Raw genomic sequence first — 27,147 nt, forward strand, 5'->3', positions numbered from 1 at the left:
CTTTATTTTGGGGGGCTCCAAAATCACTGCAGATGGTGACTGCAGCCATGAAATTAAAAGACGCTTACTCCTTGGAAGGAAAGTTATGACCAACCTAGATAGCATATTGAAAAGCAGAGACATTACTTTGCCAACAAAGGTCCATCTAGTCAAGGCTATGGTTTTTCCTGTGGTCATGTATGGATGTGAGAGTTGGACTGTGAAGAAAGCTGAGTGCTGAAGAATTGAGGCTTTGGAACTGTGGTGTTGGAGAAGACTCTTGAGAGTCCCTTGGACTGCAAGGAGATCCAACCAGTCCATTCTGAAGGAGATCAGTCCTGGGTGTTCTTTGGAAGGACTGATGCTGAAGCTGAAACTCCAGTACTTTGGCCTCCTGATGCGAAGAGTTGACTCATTGGAAAAGATTCTGATGCTGGGAGGGATTGGGGGCAGGAGGAGAAGGGGTCGACAGAGGATGAGATGGCTGGATGGCATCACCGACTCGATGGACATGAGTTTGAGTGAACTCCGGGAGTTTGTGATGGACAGGGAGGTCTGGCGTGCTGCAATTCATGGGGTCGCAGAGTCAGACACGACTGAGCGACTGAACTGAACTGAATTTTGTCAAGGGCTTTTTCTGCATCTACTGAGATTATCATATGGTTTTTATCTTTTAATTTGTTAGTATGGTGTATCACATTGATTGATTTGCTATATTGACGAATCCTTGCATCCCTAGAATAAACCCAACTTGATCATGGTGTATGAGCTTTTTAATGTGTTATTGAATTGTTTGCTAAAATTTTGTTGAGGGTTTTTGCATCTATGTTCATTAGCGATATTGGCCTGTAGTTTTCTTTTTTTGTGAGTTGTCTTTGTCTGATTTTGGTATCAGGGTGATAGTTGCCTTGTAGAATGAGTTTGGAAGTGTTCCTTCCTCTGCAATTTTTTGAAAGAGTTTTAGAAGGATAGGGCTTAGCTTGTCTCTAAATGTTTGATAGAGTTCACCTGTGAAGCCATCTGGTCCTGGGCTCTTGTTTTTTTGGGGAGATTTTTTTTTTTTTAGTCACAGCTTTGATTTCAGTGCTTCCAATTGAGTTGTTCATAATTTCTATTTCTTTCTGGTTCAGTCTTGGAAGATTGAACTTTTCTAAGAATCTGTCCATTTCTTCCAGGTTATCCATTTTATTGCCATGGAGTTGTTCATAATAGTCTCTTATAATCCTTTGTATTGTCTTTTGTAACCTCTCCTTTTTCTAATTTTGTTGATTTGATTCTTCTCTGTGAGGAGGAACTAAAAGGCCTCTTGATGAAAATGAAAGTGGAGAGTGAAAAAGTTGGCTTAAAGCTCAACATTCAGAAAACGAAGATCATGGCATCTGGTCCCACCACTTCATGGGAAATAGATGGGGAAACAGTGGAAACAGTGTCAGACTTTATTTTCTGGGGCTCCAAAATCACTACAGATGGTGACTGCAGCCGTGAAATTAAAAGACGCTTACTCCTTGGAAGGAAAGTTATGACCAACCTAGATAGCATATTGAAAAGCAGAGACATTACTTTGCCAACAAAGATCCGTCTAGTCAAGGCTATGGTTTTTCCTGTGGTCATGTATGGATGTGAGAGTTGGACTGTGAAGAAGGCTGAGTGCCGAAGAATTGATGCTTTTGAACTGTGGTGTTGGAGAAGACTCTTGAGAGTCCCTTGGACTGCAAGGAGATCCAACCAGTCCATTCTGAAGGAGATCAGCCCTGGGATTTCTTTGGAAGGAATGATGCTGAAGCTGAAACTCCAGTACTTTGGCCACCTCATGCGAAGAGTTGACTCATTGGAAAAGACTCTGATGCTGGGAGGGATTGATGGCAGGAGGAGAAGGGGACGACAGAGGATGAGATGGCTGGATGGCATCATTGACTCGATGGACATGAGTCTGAGTGAATTCCGGGAGTTGGTGATGGACAGGGAGGTCTGGCGTGCTGCGATTCATGGGGTCGCAAAGAGTCGGACACAACTGAGCGACTGATCTGATCTGATCTGTTTTTCTTGATGAGTCTGGCTAAAGGTTTGTCAATTTTGTTTATCTTCTCAAAGAACCAGCTTTTAGTTTTATTAATCTTTACTGTTGTTTCTTTCATTTCTTTTTCATTTATTTCCGCTCTGATCCTTATGATTTCTTTCCTTCTGCTAAGTTTGGGTTTTTTTGTTCTTTTTTTTCCAGTTGTTTTAGGTGTAAAGCTAGGTTGTCTATTTGATGTTTTTCTTGTTTCTTGAGGTAGGACTGTATTGATATAAACTTTCCTTGTAGAAATGCTTTTGCTGCATCCCAAAAGTTTTGAGGTGTTGTGTTTTCATTGTCATTTGTTGTTAGGAATTTTTTGATTTCCCTTTTAATTTCTTCAGTAACCTGTTTTTTATTTAGAAATGTATTGTTTAATCTCCATGTGTTTGTGTTTTTTATTGTAATTGATATCTAGTCTCATAACACTGTGGTCAGAAAAGATGCTTGATATGATTTCAATTTTCTTAAATTTACTGAGGTTTGATTTGTGACCCATGATGTGGTCTATCCTGGAGAATGTTCCTTTTACACTTGAGAAGGTGTATTCTTCTGCATTTGGATGGATTGTCCTGAAGATATCAATGAGATCCACCTCATCTAATGTATCATTTAAGACTTGTGTTTCCTTATTAATTTTCTGTTTTGATGATCTGTCCATTGGTGTAAGTCAGGTATTAAAGTCTCCTACTATATTGTGTTACTGTCAAAATTTATGGAGAAATCAAAAGCTTTTCAGACAAGCAAAAGTAAAGAGAATTCAGTACCACCACACCAGCTTTACAACAAATGTTGAAGGGACTTATATAGTCAGGAAATACAGAGAAGAAAAAGATCTACAAAAACAAACACCAAACAATTAAGAAAATGGCAATAGGAACGTATATATCAATAATTACTTTAAATGTAAACGGATTAAATGCTTCAACCAAAAGACAGACTGGCTGAATGGATACAAAACAAGATGCATATACATGCTGTCTACAAGAAACCCACTTCAGATCTAAAGACACATATAGACTGAAAGTGAGAGGATGGAAAAATACATTCCATGCAAATGGAAAGCAAAAGAAAGCTGGAGTAGCAATTCTCATATCAGAGTAGACCTTAAAATAAAGACTATTATGAGAGAGAAGGAAAGACACTACATAATGATCAAGGGATCAATCCAAGGACATAACAATTGTAAATATCTATGCACCCAACATAGGAGCACCTCAATACATAAGACAAACACTAACAGACATAAAAGGAGAAACTGACAATCTCTTGACTATTAATATATATTGCAGTTATTTTCTCCTACTTCTCACTTGTATGTTTTTTTTAATCATTTAGAAACTTTTAAAAGGCATATCAATTTTTTCATTTATGGTTTCTATACATACATGTGTCTTTCTTTAGAAAGTATGTCTTATCCCAGGCAGGCTTATAAACATATTTTCCTTTTTTCCCCAATATTTTTATCACATGTGTATGTATTACATGTAGCTACCGATATCTGGAGACCATTGGCAAGTTTCCTAACATTGCTAACCTTTTGTTTTCTCATTTGTAAAGTAGGGATAATACCAATTTTATTTTGATATTGACATGGTTGAACAAGGGAACATTTAAAGGCCATCAAATGCTTGACCCATTTAGAAGTTATTCAGTAGTGGGTAGTTATTGTTATTATGTTATGTGATTATCTCGGTATTTAACATCTTATAATTTTTTTGTGTATCTGCCTCTTAACTAAGGCTTTTCATTGATAGGAAATATGGTTTCCCTCATTGTGGCTTCCCAAGGAACCCAGCGAGTTCCTTGGTGGCCTAGTGGTTAGGATTTGGCATTTTCACTGGGGATGCCCAGGTTGGGGAGACATCCCACATGCCTCAGAGCACAGCCAAAAGTATTGCTTCTACCCAAGTGCCTGGCAGTTAGCAATATGCAGATGTTTGTTGAATGAATGAATTAGTTGATGGAATGGATGAAACCACATCATAAAGTGGGAAAGCAATAATCTTATCAAGCAGTTCTGATAGAAAACTAAACACAAAAGTGAGGTTTAACTAGGTATAGAAGGAACATTATTAAGTACTAATATCTAGGGGTTCTTTCTAAGGATGAGCTCCAAGAGGACTGAGGTTCCACTGATTTAAACTGTATGTAGATGTTTAGATGAACGTGCATTTTTCCAAGGAGAGTGTCTAGAAACAGGTTGTAGTTCCAGGAGGCCAGGGATCTTGAATCCTTGGTTCAGCATTGTATTCTTAGCTCACAGAATAGAGCCTTCTGCTCATATTTATTGAATGAATATCTGGTTGACTGAGTGAAAAGCTCATCAAATTTTCAAAAGGGTCTTTAGTCTCCCCAAGTTTTAAGACTCAATAATTTGGAAGGAAAAAAATAAAACAGCTCTCTGAGAGAGGCTTTATCTGAGTCAGAGGTCTGAGAGGAACTTATCACTGTGGAGTGATTGAAGAATCTCTCTTTAAATTCCTTTCAAGGGACTGGTTGATTCCCTTCTCCATCAGCTTTCTGATCCTCATATGATAGGCTGTAGACAAGCCTGAATCATAAGCCAGCTTCCGTCACCTACTGCCTGGTGGTCCAGGGGTTAAGACTTTGCACTTCCAGTGCAAGGGGCAGGGTTCGATCCCTGGTCAGGGAACTAAGATTCCACTTGCCATATGATATGGCCAAAAATAAATAAATAAACTAATTAATTAATTAATTAAACATGTCTAGGGCCAGGTTTCCACAGTAACATCCTTTGAGGGCCTGATGAGTGGATTAAGTCAGAATATTGGTGTAATGCTGGAGCATTACAGTTCACAACCAATTTTGTGTCTTCATTGGCTCCCCTCCACCTTTTAAGACATTTGTTCACATCCATTTACCCTCATTCGCAGACCTCAAGGAATTTTCTTGCTCTAACCAGTTTGCCTCTGTTGGTCCATAGGATTTGCTTGGTTTGGCAAGTAAATATCAATCATGGTCATTGACAGAAACTTCTGTCCAAATATGCCTAATTATTCTGAGGCACAAGAATAATGGGGGAAAATTGTTTGTTGACTTTCTATTGTACACCAGCACTACTGGGTGCTTCCGTGTCATCTTACCCTACAAATTAGACTTGTCATTAAGTCAAAACATTAACAAAATTTTTGCTATGTGGATATTAATTTTGGACCTGAACCATAGCAGGTGTTTAAAAAAAATGATTGTTGACAGAATAAACTTTCTTTTACATTTTAACCTAAATTTCACAAACATTCAAACCTGGGTAGACATGCTCCCAACCATAAAATGAGACTGAAAATCAGTGAGTTCTTGGGGAAACTGGGCTGTATGGAGATGTTTTTAGTAAATTCATCAATAAATATTTACTGAGCAAATAATATGTGCTCAAACTATGAAAAGACCTGGGGCTTGTGAGAACATGGTACTCTAGGAGCTGAGGTGCAGGTAGAGAGACTAAATCAAAACTAGGGAAAGTTTACCTAGTTGGCCCACACTGGGCTGGATGTGACTACCAGTGAACGCGCAGAGACTTTTGTAGGTTTTCAGGAGAGAGCTCTTGGCAGAACTGAGAAAGGATTTAGTGGGAAAGGGCTGGATTCAGTGTTGGGACATGTGGGCTCTAGTTCTGGCTGAGGCTCAACTGGCTGGAAGACTTGGGGCAAGTAAGTCCCTTAATTTCTCCAGACATCAATTTTAGCCCCTTTAGAAAATAAAGGAGGGTGGTGGTATTGTTGAACTGTTCAGTTATTAAAGTGTTAGTTGTTCATGTCCAACTCTTTTGTGACCCCATGGATGTAGCCTGCCACGCTTCTCTGTCAATGGAATTTTCCAGGCAATACTGGAGTAGGTAGCCATTCCTTTCTGCAAATGATCTTCCTGACCCAGGGATTGAACCCGGGTCTCCCTTATTACATGAAGATTCTTTACCATCTGAGCCACCAGGGAAGCCCATTGTTCAGTTATTAAGTGCCTTCCAATTCCTAGAATCTAAAATTCTGACAGCCACACTTATTTTTTCCTTTGAGAAGAAAATACTTCCTATACTTGGAATTGCAACAATCAACGGCATTTAAAAAACACCCACTAATACCCTAGGAGACTGGGTCATAAATCCTCCCCAGGTTTCTTAATCATTATTTTTAATCATGGCAAAATGCACATCATTTACTATCTTGATCATTTTTAATTATATAGTTCAGTAGTGTTAAGTACATTTACCCTGTTGTGTAACCATTACCACCATCTGTCTCCAGAACACTTTTTATCTTGGAAAACTCAAACTCTGAACCCATTAAACAGTAACTCCCCATTCTCCTCTCTCCTGCCTCTTTATTTTCTGTCTCTATGAATTTGACTACTTATTGTATTGAATATCTTATATAAGACGAATAATACAATATTTGTCTTTTAGCGACTCACTTATTTCACTTAGCATAATGTCCTCAAAGTTCATCCATGTTGTAGTATGTGTCAGAATGCCCTTTTTAAAGGCTGAATAATATTCTATTGTATGGCATACCATTTGTTTTTTATCCACTCATCTGTCAATGGACACACTGAGTTGCTTCCACCTCTTATCTCTCTTGAGTAATGCTGCTATGAACATGGTACTTATATATCTTTTTGAGACCTTACTTTCAGTTTTGGGGGCTATATGCCCAAAAGTGAAATTGCTTGATAATATGGTAGTTCTATTTAAAAATCTTGAAAGATACACTGGTCTGTTTTCCATAGTAGCTGTACCAATTTACATCCTCATCCACAATGCATAGTGCTACTGCTGCTAAGTCGCTTCAGTCGTGTCCGACTCTGTGCGACCCCATAGACGGCAGCCCACCAGGCTTCTCCGTCCCTGGGATTCTCCTGGTAAGAACACTGGAGTGGGTTGCCATTTCCTTCTCCAATGCATGAAAGTGAAAAGTGAAAGTGAAGTCGCTCAGTCGTGTCCGACTCCTAGCGACCCCATGGACTGCAGCCTACCAGGCTCCTATGTCCATGGGATTTTCCAGGCAAGAGTACTGGAGTGGGGTGCCATTGCCTTCTCTGCACAATGCATAAGGGTTCCACTTTCTTCAGCCTTGTCAACCTTTGTTATTTTCTTTTTTTTGAGTGGCCATCCTGATAGCTATGAAGTGGTATCTAATTGTGATTTTGATTTGCATTTCCCTAGTGCTTAGTGATATTAAGCATCTTCTCATGGGTTGTCATTTTACATATCTTCTTTGGAGAAATATCTATTTAAGTCACTTTTTAAATCAAGTTGGTTTTGCTATTGTTGAGTTGTAGGAGTTCTTTATATACTTGAGATATTAACTCCTTGGCAGATTCATGATTTGCAAATATTTCCTCCCATTCCATGGACTGCCTTTTCACTCTGTTGATTGTGCCTTTTGATGCACAGAAGTTTTAAACTTCGATATAGTCTAACTTTCCTGTTCTTTTCTCTTGCTGTCTGTGCTTTTAGTGTCATATTGAAGAAATCATTGCCAAATCTAGTATCATGAAGTTTTCCCCTCATGTTTTCTTCAACATCTGTATAGTTTCATCTTTTACATTTAGTTCTTTCATGCATTTTGAATTAACTTTTGCATAGGGTGTGAAGTATGAGTTTAATTTCCTTCTCTTACATGTGGATATCCAGTTTTCCTGAAACCATTTGTTGAAAAGACAGGCTTTTCTCCACTGAATGGTCTTGGCACCTTGTTGAACATCACTTGACTATATATATGAGGGGCTTCCCTGGTGGCTCAGTGTAAAGAATCCACCTGCCAGTGCAGGAGATGAGGGTTGGATCTGAGTGGGGGGAGATCCCGTGGAGAAGGAAATGGCAACCCACTCCAGTACTGGTTGCCTGGGAAATCCCATGGACAAAAAGAACGTGGCAGGCTACAGTCCATGGGGTTGCAAAAGAGTTGGACATGGCTTAAGTACTAAACAACATATACGAGAGGATTTTGAGCTATAAAATTTTGGGGGTGGTGGTACAGAAAGGACATGGTTTCTGCTTTAAGGAAGCCTCAGCAGAGTTGAATACTCAGATTCTGTTTCATACAGCATTTGTCCAGTGCTGGTTGTGTGCTCAGTGGGTGCACGTTTTCCCACACTTTATCTCTTAATTTTCCCATTCAAACAGTGAGACAGATAAGATGATCCTCTTTAACAGAGAAGTAAACTCAGTCCCCAGAAGAGCACAGTTATGTTTTATGGAGGGGCAGGGACAGAGTCAAGATTTGAACCCAAAGTTATTGGTTCCATGTATCCTGTCGGGTTAAGATGGACCTCCTGTTCTTATCTCTAAAATGCGAGCAGAAGTGAAAGCAGATGGTCTCTATTGAGCAGCCTTGCAGCTGTAGGATCCGATGCATCAAGGGGTCACTAAAAGCCATGGACCAAGCCTGAGGTGTAGACATTGCTGCTGCTGCTGCTGCTGCTAAGTCGCTTCAGTCGTGTCCGACTCTGTGCGACCCCATAGACGGCAGCCCACCAAGCTCCCCCGTCCCTGGGATTCTCCAGGCAAGAACACTGGTTTGCCATTTCCTTCTCCAATGCATGAAAGTGAAAAGTGAAAGTGAAGTCGCTCAGTTGTGTCCGATTTTTCGCTACCCCATGGACTGCAGCCCACCAGGCTCCTCCGTCCATGGGATTTTCCAGGCAAGCGTACTGGACTAGCGTTCCATTAGACACTACTAAATTGCAGAAAAAAGTCTAAGCTCCAACGCCGGCCCGGAAGACCAGAGTCCCGGGACCGGAGCCCCGCCCCCGGGCGGACCCCAAGTTTTACCCGGAACTAGGGCGCGGCTGGGCTGTGCTATTGGCACGGGTGGGAGACGAGCAAAAGAAAATTGCCTGCGACGAGATTCTCGTTGAAATGCCCCCATGATCCCCGCGAATGGACAGATTACTATTTCAGAATGCCTCTAGGATTACCTCCGATGCCTCTCTCCCTTTTACTCACCTCCCGTGGCGTTATTTCTTTCCCTTTGCCCCTGCATTGGATGTTGTTTTGGTACGCCCCCACCCCGACCGGGAGGGGCGAGGCGCCCTCGCAGAAGCACTGCGCATGCGAATCCCGCCGAGGCCGGGTGGGGCGGCTGGGTGGGAGCACGGACCCCGCCCCTTCGCGACTCCACGCGTGACGTCGCGGGGGGCGCCGGCCTCCGCCCGGCTGCTAGCGGTGAGAGCGAGCGGCGGGCAGATCCGACGCTGCTAGAGCGGGAAGGGATGCGGGTGTTGAGTTTCTGCAGGAGGGGCTTGGCGGGGGAGGGGAGGCCTAGGGGCACCACCAGCCGCCGACCTCTGGCTCTGCCCTCCCCCTTCCTGCCTTTTCCGTCCTTCCAGATGTGCCAGGACGGGAAACAGGGCCGGGGCTGAGCCTTGGTGACACCTGCATTTCCCTGGAGCCCTCCTTCTCCCCCAGCCCATCTGTTTATCTCACCTTCCAGATGTTCCTTTTCATCAGGCTGTCGCTTCTCGCCAGGGAAAGAGCACTCACTTGCAAGAGGAGCCGGGTTTCAGACTTTGGCCCTTCCACTCCTTTGTTAAAGTGCCCGAACCTCAATTTTCCCCGTAGTTATTTTTGCCTTGTCCCACCAGGTTTTGGAGATCCATATGACCCAGAGAAATAGAAAGGAAATGAACGTTTGTTCAGTTCTTGCAAGGCCAGGTACTAGGGCAACTTTTATCTGCCCCATTTAGTCCTCCCTATTTGATGTTCCTAGAACTCCCATTTCACAGATTTCTTAAACTCACACAGGTTCGCTGATTTGTCTCCTTGAGCCAGTGAGCGGCAGAGGAGGATTTCAGTTGAGTTTAGCTCCAAAGTGGAGTTTTTTTGGTCCGACGCTTACTTGTCTGGACTCTGAGCTGGAACCCTGGCCAGACCATAGCCCCGGAACAGCTGCTTCCTGAATTTCTCCCCTGGAGAATTCTCCTTTTTGAGTTCCTTTTTCCGGCACAGCGTACTCTGCTCAGCTTCCGCCTTGATTACTTCAGAAATGAAATTCAGCAAACATTTATTGAGTGGTGCATGGAGATGAACACTCGGAGTTAAGAGCCTCGGATTCCTGTCCTGGCTCTGCCACACTGACTGGCTGTGTGGCCTTGGACAAGTCCCTTCTCTTCCCAATGCTTTAACTTCCCTTTGAATGAAATGGGTAAGTGCCTTCTTACTGGCAGGCTCTTGTCCAGTTCTCCCTTCCTGTCCTCCCGCAGGCTCTTCCCGGAGGCTCAGACCCCTCTGCTCCCCATGGGCAGCTGCCAGGCAGGGCACTACCTGCATTTCTGCCTGGCCCACCACCCACCTCTGGTCTGTGCCACTTTGATCCTGCTGCTTCTTGGCCTTTCTGGCCTGGGTCTTGGTGGTTTCCTCCTCACCCACAGAACTGACCTGCGCAGCCCTGACATCCCCCAGGTGAGTACTCACCCTCCTGCTCATCCATCCCCTGCAGGCCACTTCTTGCTGCTAATCTCCTCTCACCTCTCCTCACCTTCTTTTTGCACACAGGACTGGGTCTCCTTCTTGAGATCTTTTGGCCAGCTGACCTTGTGCCCCGTGAATGGGACAGTCACAGGGAAGGGGCGTGGGTCTCATATCGTGGGCTTACTGACCACCTTGAACTTTGGAGATGGTCCAGACAGAAACAAGACCCAGACATTCCAAGCCCAGGTCCAGGGTAGTCGGATGGGATTGAAAGGTGAGACCAAGGAGGAATTGTGGGGTTGGATATCAGAACACTCAGGGGTGGGGCCCTGCCTCTGACCTCACCATCCTGGTGACCTTGGCCACATCTCTGGGCCTTAATCACTTCTGCTATAATAGGACTAGATATTTTCAGTGAACACAATGCCCACTGTGTAGATTCTTGATAAATGTTTTCTCTGTCCCCTTCCAGCTTTGAGGGTCCTTTGATTCTATCCTTGGAGGTGTGGTGAGATTGGCAAGATTTGACCTAAATTTCTTTCTCAGTCCTCTTCACCCCTTGAGGCTTCTGTTAGAGGCACCTTCTTTATTCCTCAGGGATATCAGAAAAGCATGTTCTATTTATTTAACCTAGTGTCTTTAGTCCCTGATACATGCTTGATACAGTGCCTGATACAGCTCTGTGTGCTATGAAGTACACAGAAAAATTAGACATTTTCCATTCCCAAATTGCTTAAGTCTTCTGGGAAAATGACGAGTGAGAGTGAGTTGGGGGTGCCATTAATTCCTGGGTGAGATTTGGCCTCAAGTTCCTTATCTAAAGACTGTGGAAATGAAGGAGGAGGAGAGAAAAGTGGAATTCTTAGACTTCTGTGGTCCTTTCCAACACTATCGTTCTAAGATTCTCCATGGAATCAATATGTGTATTTGTAGGGAGGCACACATATACATATATTGCCAGGTGAGAGTAGGTCTTTTTATTGTCAGGTGTACATGTGTGTGATCAGAGAGCAAGAGTAAAGGAATGTATATGATATATACAGACTTGGAACATTTTTTCCTGTTCTTTTTATGTAAAATATATATATATAAATATAAAAGATTCACATAACCATAAAATACACCTATTTAAAATGTACAAGTAAATGGCTTTTTTATATTAAAAAAAATGTTGCAACTGTCACCACTGTCCATTCTAGAACGTTTTCATTACCTGACGAAGAAGTCCTGTTCCCATTAGCATGTACTTCCCTTTTTCTCCTAACCTTCCAGCCCTAGGCAACCAGTAATACTTTCTATCTCTGAAGATATACCTTTTCTGGACATTTCATATAATATGTTGTCTTTTGTGATTGGCTTCTTTTACTTAGCATAATGTTTTCAAGGTTCATCCATATTGTATGATATGTTAATGCTTCATTTCTTTTTATTGCTGAAAGGCATTCGGTATATGCATATTCCACATTTATCCATTCATCAGTTGATTGACATTTGAATTGTTTCCATTTCTTACCTGTTACGAATGATGCTGCTGTAAACACTAATGTACAAGTTATTGCATTCTTTGTTTTCATTTCTTTTGAGTATATACCTAGAAGTGGAGTTTCTGGGTCATATAGTAACTCTATGTTTAAGGAACTGCAAGACTGTTTTCCAAAATGACTGTACCATTTTATATTCCTTCCAGCAGTGTATAAGAGTTCTAATTTCTTCACATTCTCACCAGCACTGGTTATTGCCTGTTTTTTGACTATAGCCATCCTAGTCAGTGTGAAGTGATATCTAATTATGTTTCTGATTTGCGTTTTCTTTTTTTATTGAAGTACAGTTGATTTACAGTGTTGTGTTAATTTATACTGTACATCAAAGTGATTCAGTTATACATATATATATTCTTTTTATATTCTTTTCCATTATGGTTTATCACAGAATATTGAATGTCCTGTGCTATACAGTAGGACCTTGTTGTTTATACAGTCTATATATAATAGTTGGCTAACCCCAGACTCTCAACCCGCCCGCCCCCACTTTCCCTCGGCAAACACAAGTCTGTTCTCTATGTTTGTGAGTCTGTTTCTGTTTCATAGATATGTTCATTTGTGTTGTATTTTAGATTCTGCATATAAATAATATCGTATGGCATTTGTCTTTCTCTTTCTGACTTCACTTGGTGTGATCATCTCTAGGTCCATCCATGTTGCTGCAAATGGCATTATTTCATTCTTTTTATGGCTGAGTAGTAAGTATTTAGGTTGTTGCCAGGTCTTGGCTGTTGTGGGGTGCATGTGTCTTCTTGAATTATAGTTTTGTCTGGATATATGCCCAGGAGTGGGATTGCTGGATCATATGGCAACTCTATTTTTAATTTTTTAGGGACCTTTCATACTGTTTTCTGTAGAGGCTGCACTAGTTTACATTCCTACCAACAGCATAAGAGGGTTCCCTTTTTTCTACACCTCTGTTAGGATTTGTTATTTTTAGACTTTTTGATGATGGTCATTCTGACCAGTGTGAAGTGGTACCTCGTAGTTCTGATTTGCATTTGTCTAATAATTAGCGATGATGAGCATCTTCTCGTGTGCCTATTGGCCATATCTATGTCTTCATTGGAGAAATGGCTGTTTAGTTCTTCTGCCCATTTTTTGATTGTGTTGGGTTTTTTTGTTTGTTTGTTTGAGTTGTATGAGCTGTTTGTATGTTTTGGAAATTCAGCCCTTATCAGTTGCATCATTTGATTTCCATTTTCTTGATGACTGATGATATTGAATATTTTTTTCATATGCTTATTGGCCATTTGCGTATCTTCTTCAGAGAAATGTATATTCAGAGTCTTTGTTCATTTTAAAAATTGAATAACTTTTCTTTTAATTATTGAGTTGTAAGAGTCTCTTTTGTTTTCTAAATACAGGATTCTTATCTGATGTATGATTTGCAAATTTTCTCTCCCATCTCTGGGTTGTCTTTTCACCTTGTTAATGGTATGCTTGGAAGCACGAAAGTTTTCATTTAGATGAGGTCCAGTTTCTATTTTTGTTGTTGTTACTGCTTGTGATTTTAGCATTATATCCAACAAGACTTTGCCTAACCCATGGTCACTAAATATAGGTTACTACTATTGTTTTCTTGTAAGAATTTTGTATTTTTAGCTCTTACATTTAGATCTGTGATCAAGTTTGAGTTAATTTTTTTGTGTATGGTGTGAGGATAGGGTCCAACTTTATTCATTTGCAGCTACTATTCAGTTGACCTGGCACATTTTGTTGAGAAGACTATTCTTTCCTCATTGAATAACCTTGGCATTCTTACTGAAAGCAATTGACCACAGACATACAGGTTTATTTCTGGATTCTCAGTTCTATTCCATTGATTTATGTCTCTACTTATGCTAGTACCACACTGTTTTGATCACTGTAGCTTTGTAGTAAGTTTTGAAATCAGAAAATGTGAATTCTCATCTGCGGCTGTACCACCCTGACTCAGAAGCTAAGCAGGGTCGAGCCTGGTTAATAATTGGATGGGAGAAAATGTGAACCCTCCAGCTTTGTTCTTTTTTTTTAAAAAAGATTGTTTTGGCTATTGCAGATCCCTTGAATTTTCATATTATTTTTAGGATCAGCTTGTCAGTTTCTGCTTCTGCATGGTTAGAAACAAAGTTGTAACATTCAAGATTGTTTTGGACCAAGTAAAAAGTAATCATATATGATTGCATCATCTAAGCAGTAATTATTGAACACCTACTAGGTACCAAGCATGGGGAATCGAGCAGTCTGTAAGACACGGATCCTCACCTCAAATCACTCACAATCTAGCAAGGATACAGATGTGAACAGAAGTAAATACCTTTCAGCATGTGCAGCAGAACACAGGGTACAGCAAGAGAACTCATAAGTCTATCAAGCAGGGATGGTGAAGACAGGCCTTTCCAAGGATATAGTAGGGCTTGAACTGAAGCTTGAGGGAGGCTTAAGCTTAAGAATGTGCCCTTTCGGCCAGTGCGTGCACGTGGGCACGGTTACTGTTGTGTCCAGTTCTTTGTGACACTGTAGACTGTAGTCCACCAGGCTCCTCTGTCCATGGGATTCTCCAGGCAAGAATATTGAAGTGGCTTGCCATTTCCTCCTCCAGGGAATCTTCCCGACTTAGGGATTGAACCGGTGTCTCTTGCATCTCCTGCATTGGCAGGCAGATTCTTTACTGCTGAGCCACCTGGGAAGCCCCATTCCAGTCAGAGGGAAGAGCATATGCAAAACCAGGCAGATGGGGATTACAGTGGCACATTTAGGAACTTCGAGGGGTTCAGTTTGTTGCAGGGAAAGGAGTATTGATGAGTGGCAGGAGATGGATCTGAAGCAGCAGGCAGAATTCCATAAAGAGTCCTTTGTGCCAAGCCAAGGTAGTTGGACTTTTAACTATTATATTTGGCTTACTCAATGAGTTTAATCAGGAAGATAGTAGAATTTTGTTCTTTTGTTCTTTTTAAAAGATCATACTCTGTTGGCTGACTGCCTGGAAGGAATGGGTCAAGGTGCATGAAGACCAGTTAGGAGGTGATTATGATAAAAAGATGATAAGGACTTCCTGCTGAACCAGTGGTTAAGACTGTGCACTTCTAACGCAGAGGGATGGGTTCATTCCCTGGTTAGGGAACTAAGATCCCACTTGCAGTGTAACGCAGCTCCCCCAAAAAAAGATGATAAGAAAAATTGAGCTAAGGCGGTGGTGTGAAAGAGGGGGACTGATTTGAGAGAGTTGATAGAAGTATGAGATGGATAGGATTTGGTGAGAGATTTGATTTGGGGAACGTAGAAGAAAGGGGAATTCTCTTATAAATTTCACAAATGTGTTTCTCAGTTGCAATTATGATGTATATACTGGTTTGTATTTTTTTTTTCACTTTATGACATCATGTTTTCTATATTACTGAATGGCCAGAACACTATTATTTTAATGGATATAAATCGATCTGTTAATTGGTTAGACCAATCTTTTAATGCTTTCTCTATTGATAAACATTTTTGTTTTCTATTTTTTGGTATTTTTCATGAAATTACAATAAACACTTGGTATACTTTGCATTTTTCTTTTGAATCCTTTTCTTAGGATTAGTTTCTACAAGTGGTATTACTGAGTCAAAGTATGGACATTTTTTTAAATACCCAAATTCATTTTGTTGTGGAATCAGATTACATAGAAATGTACAGAGCAAATGTAAAACTCTTCCTTACCTCCCCTGAAGAATCCACAGTTTGCTGGGCATCCTCTCAGTCCTTCTCTGTCTCCATTTAAAATTGCAATAGAAACAACCAAATTTTCCTCTAAAAGTGTCATCAGTGAAGAGTGCCCATTTCTCCACATTTCAACAACTCTTGTTATTATCACTCCTTTTAATTTTTACCAATTTAATGGTCCAAGGAACTACCTGATTTTTATTTTATTTTTTTAGTGAGACAAGTAAAGTGTTTATTAGGAAAAAAGAGTACAGTATGTGTGGATAGACACATAGGCAAACTCAGAGAGAGTCATACCCTTCTGGTAGTTTAAATCACTTGTGACACATAGGCAAACTCAGAGAGAGAGTCATACCCTTGTGGTAGTTTAAATCACTTGTGTGGGGCATTTCTTTTGGGTTTCCTCTTTCCTGGGTTGGCAGTTTATTTTTTAAAAAACTAAAAACCCGGTTGTCTTATTTCCTTCCTTGTCCATCATTTTTCTTAGCAGAACAAGTTGCAAAAAACTGGGGAGGGGGGTTGTATTATCTTTGCAGACTGACATATTTGCAGTGGACCCGTGAATAACAATGATTCAAAAGCTCCTAGGTTTACTCGTGGATCAGGCAAAGAGCAAAGGACAACACAAGAAGGAATTTTGTTTACAACATCATAATAGGACATTGATTATGACAGTGCAGTGGTTACGATTATGTTCACAATGGGATATTCCTTGCCCAAACACCAGACAGGCTAAAATCACCCAGCTGCTTACAAATTGGAGGAAGCAGTGCAAGCAGTCATCTCAAGAGTGGGAACCCGAATGGGTAAGGCTTCTCTGGTGGTGAGACTCTTGACACCAACAGCTCCTCGCCCGGGCCCCCCTCCCTCACTTGAGTCCTGGTCTTTTGTTTCATCTAAGAGGGCGGAGCGGATCTCCAGCTTTTTCAGTTCTTCTACCAGGTCCCTGTGGTGCATTGCCACAGCCCTCCATGGACTCGCCGTTGAGGTGCCCTTGCGGGACAGTGGAATAGTCTTTAATGCCTTGCTGGAGCTGGCGGTGGTCCAGCATGTTGTAGGCCAGGTAGTCACGGACGCCGTGGAGCTGCAGGATCTGCACCACGGCGTTGCTGAAGCTGCACTGGGCTGCTCCGGCGTCCCCCTGAGGAAGAGCACCACCTTGTCCTTCTTCACCAATGCGTCCAGGTGTTCCCAAGAGCCGCTGCTGCCCAAGCGTTCTGCCCCGCACGCCCAGGATCCGCAGGCCACTACCTGCACCGCGCCCACAGTGGAGCAGAGCTGCTGCCACCTGGCCCAGGGACCTGCTCATCCCCGCGTGCTGGCCAGAGCCTTCGGCCCCTGGCGACCTGCACTGGCCCCTGGCGAACTGAGCTAGCCACTGGCCAGTCATTTTGATTTGCCTGAGTCCGTATTTGGTATATCACAGGATCCTCCCATGTATGCTCACGCATCTCTAAGCCAAGGTGGATTCCAGCAAAAAGGCCTGTGGGTAGTTTAGCATCATTCCCTTTTTGACCTCCAAGGAGTTATATAGACAGGAAGGTCTCCTTGACTTAAAGAGTGAGGAATATGTGGTCTCTTATCTGGGTAGGGCCTAGCCTCTCTTGATTGTCCTGTTATGAATATTTTGGAGTTTCTGACCACAGGGAATGAACTCCCAATTGTTCACCCGGTGAAGATGGACACATCTACTTCCTGCCTCAATCTGACATTGAAAACAGAGCCCCAGGTTGAAATTTTTTTACCCTGAACCCCAACAGTCCCATTGCCTGCTAAAACAAAAAGACCAACATTCTTCATAGAATTTAAACAAGACTATGTTCAGAATCTTGTAAATAATCCTTAAAATGTCATGATACAACCAAAATTATTCACCATATAAGGACCACAAAAATTTTAACTTGCACAGGAAAGAATGATCAATAGATGTCAAAATAGAATACACATGACAGAATTATTCGACAAAGATTTTAAGTCAGCCATTATAAAAACGCTCAATCAAGAACAGTCTTAAATGCTAACAATAGTCTGTAAAGAAATAGAGAACATAAAGATGTAAGTGCAAATTTTAGAATTGAAAATCACAACAACCAAAATTAGAAACTCACTGGCTGGACTCAGTAGCAGACAGGAAAGAGTGTGAACTTTGACTTTTGTTGTTGTTTAGTCACTAAGTTGTGGACAACTCTTTTGTTTTTGTGACTCCATGGACTGTAGCCTACCAGACTCCTCTGTCCATGGAATTTTCCAGGCAAGAGTACTGAAGTGGGTTGCCCTTTCCTTCTACATGATTTTTTTAATTAATTAATTTATTTTTTATTGAAGGATAATTGCTTACACTGATAGGATACTGAAAGAGAAACTCCGCAGGTCAGTAGGTGCCCAATATGCTACTGGAGATCAGTGGAGAAATAACTCCAGAAAGAATGAAGGGATGGAGCCAAAGCAAAAACAATACCCAGTTGTGGATGTGACTGGTGATAGAAGCAAGGTCCGATGCTGTAAAGAGCAATATTGCATAGGAACCTGGAATGTCAGGTCCATGAATCAAGGCAAATTGGAAGTGGTCAAACAGGAGATGGCAGGAGTGAACGTTGACATTCTAGGAATCAGTGAACTAAAATGGACTGGAATGGGTGAATTTAACTCAGATGACCATTATATCTACTACTGCGGGCAGGAATCCCTCAGAAGAAATGGAGTAGCCATCATGGTCAACAAAAGAGTCCGAAATGCAGTACTTGGATGCAGTCTCAAAAACGACAGAATGATCTCTGTTCGTTTCCAAGGCAAACCATTCAGTATCACGGTAATCCAAGCCTATGCCCCAACCAGTAACACTGAAGAAGCTGAACGGTTCTATGAAGACCTACAAGACCTTTTAGAACTAAACACCCCCAAAAGATGTCCTTTTCATTATAGGGGACTGGAATACAAAAGTAGGAAGTCAAGAAGCACCTGGAATAATAGGCAAATTTGGCCTTGGAGTACGGAATGAAGAAGAGCAAAGGCTGATAGAGTTTTGCCAAGAGAACGCACCGGTCATAGTAAACACCCTCTTCCAACAACACAAGAGAAGACTCTACACGCAGATGTCACCAGATGGTCAACACTGAAATCAGATTCATTATATTCTTTGCAGTCAAAGATGGAGAAGTGCTATACAGTCAGCAAAAACAAGACCAGGAGCTGACTGTGGCTCAGATCATGAACTCCTTATTGCCAAATTCAGGCTTAAATCGGAGAAGGCAATGGCACCCCACTCCAGTACTCTTGTCTGGAAAATACCATGGATGGAGGAGCCTGGTGGGCTGCAGTCCATGGGGTCGTGAAGAGCCGGACACGACTGAGCGACTTCACTTTCACTTTTCACTTTCCTGCATTGGAGAAGGAAATGGCAACCCACTCCAGTGTTCTTGCCTGGAGAATCCCAGGGATGGGGGAGCCTGGCGGCTGCCGTCTATGGGATCACACAGAGTCGGACAAGACTGAAGTGACTTAGCAGCAGCAGCAGCAGAAGGCTTAAATTGAAGAAAGTAGGGAAAACCACTAGACCATTCAGGTATGACCTAAATCAAATCCCTTATGATTATACAGTGGAAGTGAGAAATAGATTTAAGGGACTAGGTCTGATAGAGACAGTGCCTGATGAACTATGGATGGAGGTTCGTGACATTGTATAGGAGACAGGGATCAAGACCATCCCATGGAAAAGAAATGCAAAAAAGCAAAATGGCTGTCTGAGGAGGACTTACAAATAGCCATGAAAAGAAGAGAAGCGAAAAGCAAAGGAGAAAAGGAAAGATATAAGCATCTGAATGCAGAGTTCCAAAGAATAGCAAGGAGAGATAAGAAAGCCTTCCTCAGCGATCAATGCAAAGAAATAGAGGAAAACAACAGAATGGGAAAGACTAGAGATCTCTTCAAGAAAACTAGAGATACCAAGGGAACATTACAGGCAAAGATGGGCTCGATAAAGGACAGAAATGGTATGGACCTAACAGAAGCAGAAGATATTAAGAAAAGGTGGCAAGATTACACAGAAGAACTGTACAAAAAAGATCTTTATGACCAAGATAATCACGATGGTGTGATCATTCACCTAGAGTCAGACATCCTGGAATGTGAAGTCAAGTGGGCCTTAGAAAGGATCACTATGAACAAAGCTAGTGGAGGTGATGGAATTCCAGTTGAACTATTTCAAATCCTGAAAGATGATGCTGTGAAAGTGCTGCACTCAATATGCCAGCAAATTTGGAAAACTCAGCAGTGGCCACAGGACTGGAAAAGGTCAGTTTTCATTCCACTCCCAAAGAAAGGCAATGCCAAAGAATGCTCAAACTACCGCACAATTGCAGTCATCTCACACGCTAGTAAAGTAATGCTCAAAATTCTCCAAGCCAGGCTTCAGCAATACATGAATCGTGAACTTCCAGATGTTCAAGCTGGTTTTAGAAAAGGCAGAGGAACCAGAGATCAAATTGCCAACATCCGCTGGATCATGGAAAAAGCAAGCAAGTTCCAGAAAAACATCTATTTCTGCTTTATTGACTATGCCAAAGCCTTTGACTTTGTGGATCACAATAAACTGGAAAATTCTGAAAGAGATGGGAATACCAGACCACCTGACCTGCCTCTTGAGAAACCTGTATGCAGGTCAGGAAGCAACAGTTAGAACTGGACATGGAACAACAGACTGGTTCCAAATAGGAAAAGGAGTACATCAAGGCTGTATACTGCCACCCTGCTTATTTAACTTATACACAGAGTACATCATGAGAAACACTGGCCTGGAAGAAGCACAAGCTGGAATCAAGATTGCTGGGAGAAATACCAATAACCTCAGATATGCAGATGACACCACCCTTGTGGCAGAAAGTGAAGAGGAACTAAAGAGCCTCTTGATGAAAGTGAAAGTGGAGAGTGAAAAAGTTGGCTTAAAGCTCAACATTCAGAAAACTAAGATCATGGCATCTGGTCCCATCACTTCATAGGAAATAGATGGGAAACAGTGTCAGACTTTATTTTCTGGGTCTCCAAAATCACTGCAGATGGTGACTGCAGCCGTGACATTAAAAGACGCTTACTCTTTGGAAGGAAAGTTATGACCAACCTAGATAGCATATTAAAAAGCAGAGATATTACTTTGCCAACAAAGATCTGTCTAGTCAAGGCTATGGTTTGTCCAGTGGTCATGTATGGATGTGAGAGTTGGACTGTGAAGAAAGCTGAGCACCGAAGAATTGAGGCTTTGGAACTGTGGTGTTGGAGAAGACTCTTGAGAGTCCCTTGGACTGCAAGGAGATCCAACCAGTCCATCCTAAAGGAGATCAGTCCTGGGTGTTCATTGGAAGGACTGATACTAAAGCTGAAACTCCAATACTTTGGCCACCTGGTGTGAAGAGCTGACTCATTGGAAAAGACCCTGATGCTGGGAGGGACTGGGGGCAGGAGGAGAAGGGGACAACAGAGGATGAGATGGCTGGATGGCATCACCGACTCGATGGACATGAGTCTGAGTGAATTCCGGGAGTTGGTGATGGACAGGGAGGCCTAGCGTGCTACAATTCATGGGGTCGCAAAGTGGGGGACACGACTGAGCGACTGAACTGAACTGAACTGAAATTGCTTACAGAATTTTGCTGTTTTCTGTCAAACCTCAACATGAATCAGCCATAGGTATACATATATACCCTCCCTTTTGAAGCTCCTTCCCACTCCTACCTGATTTTTAAAAATTAATTTCTTTGGCCACCTCCAGTCTTAGTTTCAGCATGAGGACTCTAACAGTGGTGTGAGGGCTTAGTTGCTCTGCAGCATGTGGGCTCTTAATTCCCTGACTGGGGGTTGAACCCGCATCCCTTGCATTAGAAAGGTAGATTCTTAACCACTGAACCACCAGGGAAGTTCCTGGAATTACCTGATTGTTTTAATTTGCTTTCTTCTGATTGCTAGTGAAGCTGAGCAATTTTCGTACAGGTTTATTGGCCATTTTCATGTATTCTCTGAATTTCCTATTCATATCCTTTAGTTATTTTTCTTTCAAGATATTTATCTTATGATTTTTTTAAGATCTTTATACATTCTGGATAGTAAACACTTTTGCCAATTAAATATGCCATAGGTATTTTCAGTCATTCTGTTACTTTCTTCTTTTTTTAAAACTTACCTTTCATTGTGCGGAAGCCTTTAATTCTTACGAAATTTATTGCTCTTGTCCTCAGGCTTTTAAGTTTTGTGTCTTTTTTTGGAAAGTCTTTGTTTCCCACTTTAAAATGAGAAAATATTCTTCTCTGTTTTCTTTTAATACTTACTTAGGTTTTTGTTTTGTTTTAGTTTATTTACAAAAGCTCTTTAATACATCTGGACTTTATAGTGTCAGGTAACAGTCTAACTTTTTTTCCAAATGGAAATTGTCCCAGGGCCATTGACTGAGTAGGCCATTCTTTTTCCACTAATTTGAAATGAGATGTGAACTTTTTAATGGATTTGGTTACCTAGTAGAAAACTTTCTTCAGAAGAATGGACTAGTTTATAGAAATTGATAGCAGCAGTGTGTATCTATCTCAGTTTTACTGCAGCCTTCTGAGAACTGGTATGACCGTTTTATTGATTGTGAGCTAACTTAAATTTTGTTTATATTGGTACGCAGTTATTTTCATTTCTCAGTGACATAAATGATGGTATTAAAGGACTTTCTTGAATACAATCAATACCAAAATACCTGGTACTGTAGGAAGCCTACAGAAATGAATAGATGTCTAAAGATGGATACCTCCCAGAATTTTCTTAATATCTCCTCCCCTGTGCCTCTCATAGGATCTTTTGCAAGAGAGCTGGTCCTCGTTACAGCCAGAGTGACCACAGAAAGGACCCCAGGAATCTGCCTGTATTTTAGTGCTATTCCAGAAATCCTGCCCTCCAGCCAGCCACCGATACCCTGCTCAGAGGAGGGAGCAGGAAATGCCACCCTGAGCCCTAGAATGTCTGAGGAGTGTGTCAGTGTCTGGAGCCACGAAGGTCTTGTGCTCACCAAGTTGCTCACCTCGGTAAGAGCCTCAGTAAACTTTGTCAGGCTTTCATAAACTGCCGTGCTGACTGCTGTGTTGTGAAGGCCCCTGGAGGTAGCTTTACCAGGGGGGAAAAGCACAGGCTTTATAATCTTGCCGCAGAGGCTGTGTGACCTTGAGCAAGCATGTGGACCTTTCAGAACCTCAGCTTCCTCATCTGTAAAATAGCAAACATGATACTATCTCCTCCTACTACTACTACTACTAAGTCGCTTCAGTCGTGTCCAACTCTGTGTGACCCCATAGGTGGCAGCCCGTCAGGCTCCACCGACCCTGGGATTCTCCAGGCAAGAACACTGGAGTGGGTTGCCATTTCCTTCTCCAATACATGAAAGTGAAAAGTGAAAGTGAAGTCACTCAGTCGTGTCCGACTCGTAGCGACCCCATGGACTGCAGCCTACCAGGCTCCTCCGTCCATGGGATTTCCCAGACAAGAGTACTGGAGTGGGGTGCCATTGCCTTCTCCGGATACTATCTCCTAGTACTAACAAATAAGGATAAATGAGAATGAATGTAAAGTGCCTAGTACAATGCCTGGTACATAATAGATGGGATAAATGTTACCTATTACTATTAACAGTTATCTTTAGATACAATAAAACATGATTTTAACCTCAAAGGAGTTCAGAAGCAGTAATAAAAGGCAGAATGGGCTAATTGCTATCAGAGAGATGTGGGCAAAGTGTTATTCAAACAGAGTGAGGACCAATTAACTCTTAACTTGCACGTTTATGGGGAGTGCTTCACCAAGAAGGTGGCACTTAAAAAAGGGAATTGTTTACAGTAGTTTATAATGTACAAAGTGTTTTCAGGTTCATTATCTTATTTGATCTTAAAATAGCCTTTTGAGGTAGCTGTTATTATCCCATTTTACAGATGAGGAGACAGAGGGAGTGAATTGCCCCAGGCCATACAACTGGTTAAGTTGGCAGAGCCAGGATTGAAACCTGCAGTGTCTGACTTCCAAGTCTGAGGCTCATTCTGCCCTGTCAGGGTGATCCTTGGAGAATGAGGAAGACTTGGGCCAGGAATGCCATAGAGGGGGTTTGGGAGAGGGGAGGGAGACACGTTCCAGGCAAAGGGATTAGCATGAGCATAGGCCTGGGGATTGAAAGTGTTCAGTGTTCGGGGGCACTCCACGATGAGGGCTTAGAAATGACTTAGGGGAAGAGGCAAAGAGATGCTGGGGCCAGGTCATGATGCACCGTGATGCCTGGCTAAGATGCTATGATTTGATAACTGCAGGTCACAGGATTCCCTGGTGCTGGGTGGACAAGACTGGCTAAGTGGAGGAGAGAGACAGTTAGGAGGCTGCTGCATACACTTCCCTCAGATTTGTAAAGACCGTGGTGAGGAACATGACCTGGGAGCTTGGAATCCAGAGGTCTTGGTTTCCAGACCTGGCCCTGCTTACACATTTCAAAACATAGACAGTAGTGAACTTCCCTGTCTCTTGGCATCATTACAGTATTCAACTTAATGTTTGAGCAAGAAAGTAGACAAGTGTTAAATTGTATAAAAATAGAGGGCTTTCCTGGTGGCTCAGTGGTAAAGAATCCACCTGCCAATGCAGGAGACACGGGTTCGATCCCTGGACCGGGAGGATCGCACATGCCATGGAGCAGCTCAGCCCCTGTGCCACAACTACTGAGCCCACGTGCTGCAGCTGTTGAAGCCCTCATGCCTAAGAGCCTGTGCTCTGCAGCAGGAGAAGCCAGCTCAATGAAAAGCCCTCACGCCACAACTAGAGTAGCCCCCACTCTCTGCAACTAGAGAAAAGCCCACGCAGTCACAAAGACCTAGCACAGCCAAAAATAAATAAAAATAACGTTTTCCCTTTAGTTGTTCCCTGGATATGGAGATCCTTTTCCCCCATGAAGGCTCTCTCTATAGCCCTTGGGCTGGGGGTGTCTAAGATGTCTTCTTCCCCAGGGAAGATCCTCCACAGACCCTCTCCATCATTCCTCCTCCCCTCCCCATCCCCACTCCTAGGAGGAGCTGACTCTGTGTGGCTCTCGGCTGCTGGTTTTGGGCTTCTTCCTGATTCTGTTCTGTGGCCTCTGCTGTCTCACTGCTGCATGCTTCCATCCGCGCCGGGAGTCCCACTGGTCTAGAACCCGGCTCTGAGAGCTCTGGCCTAGTTCCCGTCTTGTTCTCAGGTAAGGTTCTTTGACTCAGTCCTGTAGGAATAGGGGATGAGGTGGGGGTGGCAGTTCTGAGACAGAGCCATTCCTAAACAATACGGTTTGCTTTTACTTATTTCTGTACTCTATACAGATGGAATCATACACATTCCTCTGTGACTGACTTCTTTCAGTTAATACTCTGACTTTAAGATTCATAGCTGTAGTTTATGTCCAAGCTTTTTGGCAACAGTGGTGAATTAAGAGGGTTGAAATTTGATGATGTGCCCTGGATATAAATCCTATTTGTCTTGCTTTTTTCATGAAATTCTGATGCCAGTTTTATGATGTAAATTTTGTGAAATTCATCTTGAGCTGCTCAAAAGGATTGATGATGCCCATTTACTAGACACATGCTATGTGCCCGAGTACTTCACATGCACCTTCTCTTTTACATTAGCCATCATTGCATTTAGAAAAAGTTCTGCCAACAGGATCTTTGGAGGGACACAGCCCCCAAAGTGAGGGTAGGACATATTGGCTGGCTGGTTAGTGTGCTCACTCATTAAGGTAAAAAAATTCTGTAAAAAAAATCTTATCTTTTCAGGTGAGTCTTGTATATAATTTGAGAGTCATTTTATTGTGTACCTAGCTCTTAAACTATTTTCAGCTTCGGCTGGCTGCTGTGCCCTAGGAAGTCCCTGTGGAAGAAGAGGAAACAGCCAGGCCCAAGGAAGAGCGCTAACCAGAGGATCGACCTTTATGATCAACTTTGCTTATCTTGCTTAGGGCTAGGCCTGACTACTGCAGCCACCTACTTGGGTTGGGAAAAGGTGAAACCCTCTCAGCCTTTCTTAGATCTGAGCAGATTGGAAAAGGAAGGCTTTCTGGCTCCTGACACGTCCTGGGGTCCAGAGGCCATCTCACTTGGAATAAATGCCTGTGCTTATCTCTAGTTGTCAATTCCTCTGCTCCTTCCTCAATTTCTGCAACCATCCCAGAGCTTCCTCCAAGGGCCCTCTGACCTGCCCTGTCTTTTTTCTTTCTTTCCAGGTGTGGATCAACTTCTTGGGACTTGATTCTGAGTTGGAAGAGATGTTACAAAAAGTGGAGAGCTGGAATGTGGGAGGAAATAAAAGGCTTTTTTGCTCAGTGTTTTCCGGGGTGTTGATTGGGGGTTGGATTGAGGTGGGAATTTTAGGGTAGGAAGGCTAGGGAGGTTTGGGGTATTTTTCCTTGTTGACTCTTTAGGTTAGGGAACAGGTTTAAGGCATAGATGACTGCAGTTCTTGAGTGTGGTCGTGGAAATGGATTGACATAAATGCAGTGTGACCTTGTGCAGGTCATGGTGCTGTGAAAGGCCTCAGTCTCCTGATGGGATTTGAGTTTTCCTAGCAAAGATTCCTCGAACTTGGGAGCCCACGCCCAGGCTGGGTAGTTACTAACCAGGACAGTCCGTTTTCCCGCCTTTCCCGCGCCCAGCGGCAGTCTTCCCTTACCCCTCCCAACCTCTACCCTGCACGCAGGCGCAGATCACGGCTTCTCATTTCCTTCCACCCGCGCCCCCTCAAAGCTTCCCCTAGCAACAAGCTCGGGCTCCGCGCAAAGGCGGGGCGAACGCATGCGCCGCATCTCTTTCCACCACCAGTTGTCGGACAGCGCGCTGGTCTCCTCCCTCTCTAAGACTAACCCTTCTCCCCGCCTCTTCCCACCCAGGGTCCGCGTGGCGGGGCGCGCGCGCACTCTGGCTGGGCTGCTGCCCAGCTCTCTGGCAGCAGCGGTAAGGGGCGAGGGGCGGGGCTGTTTCCTTTGGGGCCCCGCCCCCCTTGGCCCGGCGTCCTTACCGCGCTTGCGCGCTCCCGCCCGGTCTCCATCTTGGAATTGGGAGGAAGAGGGAGAGGGAGACCGGGACGAGACCAGGGCTGTGGTGCGGAGAGAGGCTGAGACTGAGAAGAGGAGAGGGAGAGAGAGCACGGGGACCGCCCTTCGCTACAATCTTTCAGCTATCCTCGGGAGAGAGAAGGGGAAAGGGAGGGGGCTGGGGCGGGAGTGGGGGCTGTCACCCTCGGACCCCGGCGTGAGAGGGGCCGTGCGGTCGGACGTCCTCGGGTAGGCCCCCTGTCGGTGGCCGAAGACCTGGGGCTCAGTCCCCTGGTCCCGAATTTCCGGGCTTGACCCCACCTTCTCAGATATCCGGGTATCAGCCCCTGAGATTCCAGATATCCGGGACTCGGGTCCCAACCTCTCTAAACCTGGGGCTCTG

The 27,147-nt window shown here is 43.2% G+C and overlaps 1 protein-coding gene and 1 long non-coding RNA gene across 5 annotated transcripts in view; one reads left to right on the plus strand and one right to left on the minus strand.

The window, feature by feature from the left end:
* LOC123465344 overlaps window positions 1-9,981 on the minus strand; it is a 24,512-nt gene extending 14,531 nt beyond the window's left edge. Inside the window, exon 1 of the long non-coding RNA XR_006640567.1 lies at window positions 9,480-9,981. This is a non-coding gene — a long non-coding RNA (uncharacterized LOC123465344). The remainder of the gene's footprint in view (window positions 1-9,479) is intronic.
* On the plus strand, window positions 9,081-27,036 carry TMEM219 (transmembrane protein 219). Of its 4 annotated transcripts, none has more exons than XM_045164278.1 (5): window positions 9,081-9,218; window positions 10,256-10,454; window positions 10,548-10,737; window positions 22,511-22,740; window positions 25,938-27,036. In XM_045164278.1, the coding sequence occupies exons 2-5, from the start codon at window positions 10,290-10,292 to the stop codon at window positions 26,088-26,090; spliced, it is 738 nt and encodes a 245-aa protein (XP_045020213.1). In that variant the 5' UTR covers window positions 9,081-9,218; window positions 10,256-10,289; the 3' UTR covers window positions 26,091-27,036. The 4 variants fall into 4 exon arrangements, with proteins under 4 accessions (XP_045020213.1, XP_045020214.1, XP_045020212.1 ...); XM_045164279.1 differs by lacking the exon at window positions 9,081-9,218 and adding an exon at window positions 9,649-9,707; XM_045164277.1 differs by lacking the exon at window positions 9,081-9,218 and adding an exon at window positions 24,754-24,920 and having other exon boundaries at window positions 10,194-10,454; window positions 25,555-26,039.
* The last annotated feature ends 111 nt before the right edge of the window (window positions 27,037-27,147 follow it).

Source organism: Bubalus bubalis, chromosome 24, assembly GCF_019923935.1.
Source record: "Bubalus bubalis isolate 160015118507 breed Murrah chromosome 24, NDDB_SH_1, whole genome shotgun sequence".
NCBI lineage: Eukaryota > Metazoa > Chordata > Mammalia > Artiodactyla > Bovidae > Bubalus > Bubalus bubalis.